This window comes from Triticum dicoccoides, chromosome 1B (genome assembly GCF_002162155.2).
Source record: "Triticum dicoccoides isolate Atlit2015 ecotype Zavitan chromosome 1B, WEW_v2.0, whole genome shotgun sequence".
Taxonomy (NCBI): domain Eukaryota; kingdom Viridiplantae; phylum Streptophyta; class Magnoliopsida; order Poales; family Poaceae; genus Triticum; species Triticum dicoccoides.
In genome coordinates this window covers 404617152-404628210 of record NC_041381.1, presented here as the reverse complement: position 1 = coordinate 404628210, position 11059 = coordinate 404617152, and the positions used below count along the sequence as shown (strand labels likewise).

Genomic DNA, 11059 nt, shown 5'->3' with positions numbered 1-11059 from the left:
CCATCACCAGCCCCTGAAACCATGCATGTGGCTGACAGCTCTATATTCTTCTCAATTCTTTTCCTAATTTTTGGGCATATTGAGCGAGGCCAGGTCTCTGCCTCCTTTCTTTTGTTGTAGAATCTTACCATGAGCTGTGTTTTGATCTTGTCAATCATTGATCTGAGATGCATCTCCCTAGCCTCAAGAATATGCTTGTTGAAAACCTCACAGTTGTTGTTCAGAAGGATATCACACTTAACCAATTCTCTTTGGAAGCCCCTAACCCAAGTGTTGGGTGGTAGCTGCTCAAGCCATTTGTATGCTTCTAGGCTGATGGCCTTCATTTCCTCCATGCTTTCAGCCAACAGCTCTGGTGTTGTGCTCCTTGCACACTTCCACAATTGGTTCTTAAGAACATCTCCTTTGTGTGTTTGCTGAAAATTCTTCCATATATGCCTAACACAGTGTCTGTGCTCTGCATCAGGAAAGTGCTGCCTCACTCCCCTGATCAACCCCTTTTGCTTGTCTGACATTATAGTCCATGGCTCTGTGTTTACAATTCCCAAGTCACTTTTCAGATTTGACAAAAACCATTTCCATGTGTCAGTGTTCTCTACCTCAACAACTGCAAAAGCTAGAGGGTAAATGCAGTCATTAGGATCCATGCCAACAGCACACAGCATAACACCTCCATACTTTGTCTTCAGGTGGCATCCATCCAAACAAATGACAGGACTACAAGCTTGCATGAAACCCCTTTTGCAGGCATCCAGAGAGAAATAACAACTTCCAAATATGCCATCACTGACACCCACATAGAAAGAACTGCCTGGGTTTGATCTTCTAAATTCTTGTGCATAATCCCACATGCTATTGTACTGCTCCAGCTCATCTCCTTCAATGACTTTCTTCATAGCCTCTTAGCCCTTCTGAGCTTGCTCCTTGTTGCTGTCATGTTCCAATCTTTCTGAACCACCCTTGCAAAAAAAATCATATTCATGTTTTCATCTGCTCTAAAAGAATCAACATATTTTCCAGCCATAAAAGGAGCAGTGAATGACTTAACACACCATTTCTTTATGCATGTATGCTTTGGGTTGTATTTTTTTATCATGAAGCAGTTGATTCTCCCATCAAATGATGCAGACAAGGTCCAAGGGCACCCATCTTCACAAATGGCATTGAGTCTTTTCCTATCATTTCTAGGGCATTTAATGTCAACTCTCTCCTGACAACTATACTCTTTGATAGCTTTCCTAAGGAACTCAACAGATCCAAAGGTCTGACCAACATGAAATTGTGGTTTAGTGAGGTCTTCCTCTCTAAAACTTTTGAAATTTAGCTTCACCTTATCTTCATCAAAAGAAGGCAGACACATATCCACATCTTCAATAGGATCATCATGTTCTTCTTGCAATGCTACACCTTTACCTTTCTCACAGTCAACATTTGTGGCAAATAGTTCATCATCATCTTCAAGATCAATGTCTGAATCAACAAGCTGAGGATTGTATTCTTCATCTGAACCATGGATTACTAAATCACCAACTGCATCTGTTGCATCCATGTTCAAAATCCTACATGGTCTTCTAGCCCTAAACCCAAACTGAGATGAAAGGTAAGTAGTTCCTGGCTGGGGTGGACTTGGTATGAAATCATCTTCTTTTGACTCTGCTCCACTTCCTAACTCTGCTTCATCTAGCTCATGCTCTTGATCATGCTCATGCTGAGACAACTCCTGTTCCACTTCAGGAAGCTCAGCCTGCTCCTGTTCCACTAGAGTGAGCTCAGCCTGCTCCTCTTGCTGTAGAGTGAGCTCAGCCTGCTCCTCTTGCTGTTGTTGTGGCTGTTCCTTTTGCTGCTGGTGTGCATTCTCCTTATTGGGCCTAATGCCACTGAACCTGGGATCCTCATCATTAGAGTGAATAGGAACATAAGAAATAAATGATCTCATGCTCTCATCATGATCAAGGAAAATCTGTTGGAAGTGGTTGCCATTCAGAGCACAATCCTTTATGTTTTCTGTCATAGTGTTGTCCCCTAACTTAATCTCTCTTAATCCATTCTTGTAGACTGTCAACCCAGGAACACACCAATAAGCCCTGATCCTGCCCTCAAACTCATATCCAATTTCCTCCACTAGACTGGCAACAACATTAGGTGTCCAGTTATCTATGTCACAGTAATCATACCAAATGGAGTGACCTTTGTGATAATCCCTATGCAACTCCCGTTTACCAGAGGAACACTTTGTGTGCTACCAAACGTCACAACGTAACTGGGTAAAGGTGCTCTACAGGTGTCTCCGAAGGTACTTGTTGGGTTGGCGTATTTCGAGATTAGGATTTGTCACTCCGATTGTCGGAGAGGTATCTCTGGGCCCTCTCGGTAATACACATCACTATAAGCCTTGCAAGCAATGTGACTAATGAGTTAGTTACGAGATGATGTATTACATAATGAGTAAAGAGACTTGCCGGTAACGAGATTGAACTAGGTATTGAGATACCGACGATCAAATCTCGGGCAAGTAACATACCAATGACAAAGGGAACAACGTATGTTGTTATGCGGTTTGACCGATAAAGATCTTCATAGAATATGTAGGAGCCAATATGAGCATCCAGGTTCCGCTATTGGTTATTGACCGGGAACGGTTCTCGGTCATGTCTACATAGTTCTCGAACTTGTAGGGTCCGCATGCTTAAGGTTTCGATGACAGTTATATTATGAGTTTATGAGTTTTGATGTACCGAAGTTTGTTCGGAGTCATGAATGTGATTACGGACATGACGAGGAGTCTCGAAATGGCCGAGACATAAAGATTGGTATATTGGACGACTATATTCGGACACCGGAATAAGTTTCGGAGGTTATCGGATATATACCGGAGTACCGGGGGGTTAGCGAAACCCCCTGGGGGGTTAATGGGCCACTTGGGCCCAAAGTGGAGAAGAGGAGGGGCGGCCAGGGCAGGCCGCGTGCCCCCTCCCCCTCTAGTCCGAATTGGACAAGGAGGGGGGCGGCGCCCCCCCTTTCCTTCCTTCCCTCTCTCCCTTCCTTCCCCCTCTCCTACTTGGACAAGGAAAGGAGGGAGTCCTACTCTCGGTGGGAGTAGGACTCCCCTTGGCGCGCCTCCTCCCTGGCCGGCCGCCCCCTCCCCCTTGCTCCTTTATATACGGGGGCAGGGGGGCACCTCTAGACACAACAATTGATCATTGATCTCTTAGCCGTGTGCGGTGCCCCCCTCCACCATAGTCCTCCTCGATAATACTGTAGCGGTGCTTAGGCGAAGCCCTGCGACAGTATAACATCAAGATCGTCACCACGCCGTCGTGCTGACGGAACTCTCCCTCGACACTCGGCTGGATCGGAGTTCGAGGGACGTCATCGAGCTGAATGTGTGCTGACGGAAATTACTATGTTCCCCAACAGACAGACAGCAAGCTGGTGCGGTCCGACCAGATGGCTGTGATTTATGGTCATGTCGTTTTGCAAAAACCTCCGGATGGACTACTATTGACCCTAGCTCGACCAGGTGGCGGTCAAAGCCGAGCTGGCGGGCGCTGACTCAGCCAAGTCAGCGAATACATAGACGAAATCGTACGTACGGACCAAAGTGAACCCCTAGCGCAAGTATTTGGACCGTAGTTCGGGTATTTTAAAGTAGTGGTCCTAAAGTGTCACCCGACGCAAGTTATGTGACCTAGAGTGAAATTTTCTCATTTAGTAGGGATGGGACATGAGTCCAAGACCGACCCATTCCATCCCACTGTATTTCTAAATCAAACACACCCTAAAACAGGTTGCCGCGATGATAAAAAAGAAGATGGGCAATGAAGACCCGGGGGCCCCGCCTATAATATCCATTCTTTTAGGATCTTTTTGTTGCTGTGCCTCGAACAACTACTCTATAGGCCTGGACATTTCTTGGGTCGGGCTTTTCTGACCAGACATTAAAAAGCTCAACCCCCAAGCCTGAGCCCGCCCCAACCAGTAACCCAAATCAAATAAAAATGCATCTTTTCTAGCAAAAATACAAAGGTGGACATGGGTGCGCGCTCACCCACGTGAATTGTAAATTCATAAAACAAAATTAAAAAAATTAAAAAAATTCTGAAATTTCGCGGTATGAAACTTAGTCGATCATTCTACTCACGTGTGAAGTTTCATGATGTATAGACACCCATGGTATTCTTAGTGAAGAAAATACAAATGCGACCATATATTCATTAAATAATGTTTTTTAATATAGCTTCGAATTTGTCATTTTGCCCAGATTACCATGGATGTGATTTCTTCGTGAAACTTCATATGCGAGTAGACCGGTTGATTATGTATATTAGAAAAATAAATTCAGATTTTTTTGTTTTTTCTAGTATTTTTTCGAAATTACTATCCATAAAGGGTGCACGCGCACCCATGTTCACCAAATCCGCGTCCCTTTTCTAGTTTGGTTGGAATTCGTTGGTTCATCTTAAGGGAATATTCCCCTTAGATGCGGAACACGTTGATACCTCTGAATTGGTGGAATCGCCTAGTTCTTCTCTTTAGCGACTAAAAAGAGAGAGAAGGCTCTCACCTCACCGCCAATATTACCACAAACAGGAGTGAAGTCGAGGGCCAAAATCACGCGCCACCGATGGAGCCATCCTCACCACCTTATTGACTCTGTGACCGAAAAGTGCTTGCAGCTCCCGGGCTCCATTGCCCTTCGTATTTGAATTTTTCGAAAAACAAACTTCCGTTGCAAAAAAGAATCTTAAGTCAAATATGTGAATACGTACACACATTCCTAAGGCCCGGTAAAGCTGAAAAGAAATACTTTGTATTTTGAGAAATACAAAAAGGAGAAATTTCTGACAAAAGTGGCATCCATCTTCTACTATATACAATCAAAATTTTGTTTTTTTCTATAGCCCAAAACAAACGAGATTTTTACCAAAACTTGCCACGGGTATTTGGTATGTGTAATCCCTGGGAAATTTTTTGAAACTTCAAAAACACAAATTTCAAAATATTTAAATATAGAAAGCAGTGGAGCTCGGATGGTGCAATCCCTCTGTCCTTTGTGACGTGCTTGAAACAAGGCGAAGAGAAGGAGAACATGCTTAATGCAAGGCGGAGAGAAGGAGCACGCAACTATAGGCGAGAACCGACACATGCCAAAAGGTTGCAAAAAAGTAGGTTGAAATCAAAAGCCGGCGCTGGTCCTAACTAGCAATCCAAGGCAGTAGTCTAGTGTGTTTGCGTTGATCTTGGCCTACATACAGAGGGATGGCCCCCTCACCCACCTCATCGTCACCGGCTAGCCGGAGAGGAGAGGGGAGGGGCCGACAATGGAGAATTGGAAGAGGAGGAGTGTGTGGGGCCGGACCGCCGGAGCAAACAATTCTCGGAGGGAGGGTTTGGTATCATTGTTTGTGTGTGAATATGGCTAAGATGCTCTTTTTGATTGCAATGCCTATCCTTCTCTCTGCGAAAAAAAGAATAACTTCAACAAGTACATGCAGCCGGTCGCGTGCATTATTGTTAGTGAAGGCGATGACTTGTTCACAAGAAACAAACTGAGATATAAAAAATCGAGCTAAGAAACCATGGAGATAAATAAAATTAATAAAACCTAGACAGAGAGAGGGGGGGAAGGAGAGAGTCGTGGAAGCGTGGAGAAAGAGCAGGCGTGGACGACGACGTGACTCCTCCAGGGGCCAAGTCCTCCCACTTGGTTATGGTTAAGTCCTCGTGTACGGAACTCAACCTCGCCTTCCTCGTGCTAGCCTAGCCGGTTGGTTGGTTTGGTACCAAACCCTCTTCCTCTCCGGGTCTTTCTTCAGCACAGCGCACTAGTACTAACTACTTCTAGCACGGAACAGAATAGCGCAGTATCGAGGATCGACATTAATGGCGTCCAAGGTTCGTTGCTACTACTGCTCTTCTTCCTCACCCCACCAATTTCCATTTAGCTACTCCCCTGCCTGCCCCTGGCACGTCGCCCGCCAGTAGGACCTTTTGTCGGCTGATCGATTTCATCGGCTCGGCCGGTTCGAATTTCTGGTGCAGGGCGAGAGGGATGTGGAGATCCACGTCTCTTCCCCGCCGCCCGACGACCGCGACGCCGCCAGGCCCTTGCTGCCCGCCGCCTGCGAGGCCTACTCCGTCTCCGCCGCAATCCTCCCGTACGCCCCTCCCCCTCTCCTCCTCTCTACCGCTAGCTTAACTCATCGTTCATTGCTAGATTCAGTTTTTTTTAAAAAAACTTACTGCTGTACTGCCACCACCCATGCTGCTGCTGCTTGGGAGCACCCAAATCACGCTTCAGGCTTTTCATTCATTCAACACTGAAAACCATCAACTCATTTAGAGCTGTACTAGTACAGAGTACAAAACATATCGCTTATCTGAATGCTTCGTTGTACCGTCTGCAGCTTCTTCTTCCCAGCTCTGGGTGGGCTTCTCTATGGCTATGACATCGGGGCAACATCTGGTGCCACCATATCGCTCAAGGTACCACTTCCTCACCACTCTCTCCAACACCACAGCAGTTTACAGTTGGTCATAATTATCTTCTGTGCATCGATTGCAGTCCCCCACATCCAGTGGTACAGCATGGTACGACCTGTCATCAGTGCAAACTGGCCTCGTGGTAATGCTCTACTCTTAAACATCAGACCAATCTTCTGTAATTATGCCATCACCACGTTTGGCCTCATTTTAATCTGCCGTGTGCCTTGTCATTCCATTGTTCGCGATGCAGGTCAGCGGCTCACTCTACGGTGCTTTGATCGGATCCGCCACGGCATTCACCATTGCGGATTTTCTAGGTACGCATGTTCTGCTGTCCTCGTGCTCTACTCCATGGTATGCTGTGCAGTCTATCTGTTGTTCTGATATGATCGTTGCCTAATTGCTTACCACAGGAAGGCGCAGAGAGCTTGTTGTTTCTTCTATCATGTATTTGATTGGAGCTCTTCTCACAGCAGTGGCTCCTAACTTCCTTATCATGGTGGTTGGTCGCTTTTTATATGGCATAGGAATTGGATTGGTAACAATACTTAATGTCATACTTGAATTGGATAAGGACACATACATACATTTCTATATGAGGCTTATGTGAGTCGCTTTCATTAGGCTATGCACGCTGCTCCCATGTATATTGCTGAGACTGCTCCAAGTCAGATTAGAGGCATGCTCATTTCTCTCAAGGAGTTCTTTATTGTTCTTGGGATGCTTGTAAGTTCATAGTAGATACATCTTTTCCCCTTTTCCGCCCACTTATCTTCCAGCCTACTTATTTCCATTTCCTTCTGCAGCTTGGTTATATAGTAGGCAATCTCTTTGTTGAAGTGATTTCTGGTTGGCGCTACATGTATGCCGCCAGTGCTCCGATATGTGTCATTATGGGCATCGGAATGTGCTGGTTACCTTGTTCACCTAGGTGGCTTCTGTTATGTGCCACACAAGGAAAAGGAGATCTGCGGGAGACAAAAGAAAATGCTACACGTTGCTTATGTCGATTGAGGGGTCAAGCGTCACCTGATTTGGTTTCGGAGCAGGTTAATTTGATTCTGGAAGAACTGTCATACGTTGGTGTAGAGAAAAAAGCAGGATTCAGTGAGATCTTTCAAGGAAAGTGTCTCAAAGCAATGATAATTGGATGTGGTTTGGTGTTCTTTCAGCAGGTACCCTCTTTAATCTTTTTTGTTGACCTGTCCTAGAGTTCTGTTCGTACATTCTCCATGATATCATGTTGATCTTTTCAGTTCAAATAATATCCGGTTGATCTTTTCAGTTCGAATAATATCAGGTTGATCTTTATGCGGTGTTTATTCTTCTCCTCCTCTATGTATTTGCCAGGTCACTGGTCAACCAAGTGTGCTATATTATGCTGCGACAATTTTTCAGGTACTAATAATTCTGCCTATGAAATTATTCAACTCAAGTATGCCATTATCTGGTGTTAAGGTTACCATTTCCAGTATAGGGGTGGGGGTCAATCTTGCAGGGCTAGTTGGATTGGCATGTCCTTGCCTTCAAACACCATCAATTCTTTGCTTTTCTTGCTGTGTTATTGACAGCTATCATTATTTGCACACAGAGTGCTGGATTCTCTGGAGCATCTGATGCCACTCGTGTATCAATTCTTCTTGGCGTGCTGAAGGTAGGTGCCAATTTTTGCACAAGTTTATTTTAGACTTATAATAACCAGCAGTGATATCTGCCCACTTTAAGATGGTTCAGAGGTTTCACACGTACAAATTATGAATGCCTTGAGAAAAATTCAACATACACACGGTGGTTCCATACTATTTTTAGTTGAATCCAGCCCAATATATGTAAGATTTGATGCAATGCTGATAAGTGCATAAGAAAACTAGTATGATTTTCTGTTAAATTGCATATGTCTGTATTTGTGTTAAAAAACAAGAAAGTATTACTAATGCTGTGGTTTCATCTCTGTAGCTGATTATGACTGGAGTTGCCGTTCTTGTGGTTGACAAACTTGGTAGAAGACCATTACTAATTGGTGGTGTTAGTGGAATTGTAAGTCTGGCTTCAACATGTAGATTTCTTATTTGAATATGACGAACTGCAAAAACATAACCAAGTTGAAGTTAGTATTCAAATGATTTCTGTGTAATGAAATGATATATTCATATAACTGAATAATATATTTTCATGCATAACTATGTGTCTCTGTGGAACAAGGTATTGTTAACTTCAAATATACCCCAATGTCGAAGGCTATCAGGGGCTAGGAAGCATGATCATTTTTTTTAAAACGATACTTTGATGGAGATGTATCCTTACTTATTCACACTCTCCTGTTGATGGTTGTTATGTGCAGGCTGTCTCCCTATTCTTATTGTCTTCATACTATACCTTGTTTACGGGTGCTCCTTATGTGGCTGTAATAGCACTTCTACTGTATGTTGGCTGCTACCAGGTACTTACAGAGTCGGCTTACCCTTATTTGCCATAAAAATAGTACAAGATGATTCGAGGGAGGAATATAGTTGGCCTTGCCTTTCTGAAATACTAGTTGGCTTGCATTTACACCAAACTTTGAGCAGTTAAACTTTACCTGTGAGTTAAATTTGGCTCTTTGGCTATCTGATGAGAAGTGGTTACTTTGCAGTTATCATTTGGTCCAATTGGCTGGCTTATGATTTCAGAGGTTTTCCCGCTGAAGCTGCGTGGCCGTGGATTGAGTGTTGCTGTTCTTGTGAACTTTGCCTCCAACGCGCTTGTCACTTTTGCTTTCTCCCCACTAGAGGTACAAGCCTGCTGCTCTTTCCTTAGTTTTTCCTTGGTCCTCGGAGTGTATTATCAAGTTAATCCTTTCTTAAAGTTTAGTACTATCAAGTTAGTGATCTTTTCATTTTTCTGCATTGCACTGTAGGACTTGATTGGCACTGGGGTTCTCTTTGCTTCGTTCGGGGTGATTGCGGTGGCGTCTCTCACATTCATATTCTGCATTGTGCCCGAAACAAAAGGGCTCACCCTGGAAGAAATCGAAGCCAAACTGTAGATCCAACTATCTGTAGTCTCATCTTAGTTAGCATCTTCTTTACTGCTCTTATTACTCAGCTATTTTGTAAGCGTAGTATTACATTGAGAAACTACTTATTTTTCTCTGAATAAGATATATATCTAAATAGAAGGTGTCCAAGTGGAAGCGTCTTCATGAGGGAAAAACCGTCGAAGGGCAGAATCTGTGAAATCTAGAAAATGATGTCTCAATGGAAAAAACTGAAATCAAAACGTGTGCAAACACACAGAATCGATGAAAATTTAGATAATGACATCCAGCAAAAAGCTGTTTAAGCACATAAAAAAACCTACCAAGTTTGTGATATACGTGAAAAATGAGGTCCTATTGGAAAGATACTCTCAAGCAAAATATTGTTCGAGGGCATACCAAAAAAGTTCTGTACCAACACCCATGAGTTAGATGAAATTTCAGAAAAAAAAATGGTATTGCCTGAGAAACATCTCTGGCGAAACACAGTAGGAAGTATATAAAATCAGGAATCAGTTCGACCTTCTTTTTTTGGTAGAAATAAGCTCGGCCTTTTTTTGATTATCTGACAGGAATATCCTTAACTAGGCTAACTTCTTAATCTGCCCAATTATTGAGTAGCCATTACACAACTCAAATACACATGACAATTTAAAATCTATGGAGACTAATACATATTGTACACGACCTATGAGTAACAATTATATAAGATACAATGTACTTGCATTGTCTAACAATCCCATGTTCCCTAGCATGTGCAGATGTGCTCATACAATTGGTTAGTGTTAGAGTACGTAATAGGCCTAATGGGCCCATTAGTCTTAGAGTTAATTAGAGATAAGGTCGCTTGCTTAGGAGTCAAGTAAGCCTTGCTTGGGAGTCAAGTAAACCTCTCTATATAAAGAGAGGAGATGTATCAATCTAATCAAGCAAGAATTAAGAAGGAAATCCCTTCCCTCTTGCCCGGCCGTGGGCAGAAAGGCCCCCGGCCGGCCCTCTCGCGCCCTCTTTCTAGCAGCACCATAACAATTTGGAGTGTTAAGAGTACGTAATGGGCCCATTAGTCTTAGAGTTAATTAGAGATAAGGGTCGCTTGCTTAGGGGTCAAGTAAGCCTTGCTTGGGAGTCAAGTAAACCTCTCTATATAAAGAGAGGAGATGTATCAATCTAATCAAGCAAGAATTAAGAAGGAAATCCCTTCCCTCTTGCCCGACCGTGGGCAGAAAGACCCCCGGTCGGCCCTCTCGCGCCCTCCTTCTACCAACACCATAACAATTTGGTATCAGGTAGCTCAGTTCCGATCATGTCTTCGCCGCCGCCCGCCCCGTCGCTTCCGCTGCCAACCGTCACCACCGCGCCGCTGCCCTCCTCGTCCACGCCGTTGGTCGCATCCTCCGGCGCCGCCACCGCCCAGATGCCGACGCCCTCCACCGCACCACCGGCCGCCGCCTACACCCCGGAGGAGATTACCGGGGTCCTCAACGACCTCGTCACAGCCGTCCAGGGGATCCGACTGTACCTGGCCAGCCCCTACGGGCCGCCGCCGACCGCCGCCAC

General features: G+C 44.4%; 1 protein-coding gene across 1 annotated transcript; it reads left to right on the top strand.

The window, feature by feature from the left end:
* The first annotated feature begins 5733 nt into the window (after positions 1 to 5733).
* Positions 5734 to 9667, top strand: LOC119337847 (D-xylose-proton symporter-like 2). The gene is made up of 14 exons (XM_037610081.1): positions 5734 to 5895; positions 6043 to 6158; positions 6408 to 6486; positions 6566 to 6625; positions 6737 to 6803; positions 6900 to 7024; positions 7111 to 7212; positions 7293 to 7661; positions 7837 to 7884; positions 8078 to 8140; positions 8443 to 8523; positions 8828 to 8926; positions 9119 to 9256; positions 9383 to 9667. Exons 1-14 carry the CDS (start codon positions 5884 to 5886, stop codon positions 9509 to 9511), a joined length of 1488 nt encoding a protein of 495 aa, XP_037465978.1. The 5' UTR covers positions 5734 to 5883; the 3' UTR covers positions 9512 to 9667.
* The last annotated feature ends 1392 nt before the right edge of the window (positions 9668 to 11059 follow it).

Coding starts and splice junctions, on each gene's coding strand:
- LOC119337847 (XM_037610081.1), top strand. Junction 7,025..7,110: donor ATGGCATAGGAATTGGATTG/GTAACAATACTT, acceptor CGCTTTCATTAG/GCTATGCACGCTGCTCCCAT. Junction 9,257..9,382: donor TTGCTTTCTCCCCACTAGAG/GTACAAGCCTGC, acceptor ATTGCACTGTAG/GACTTGATTGGCACTGGGGT.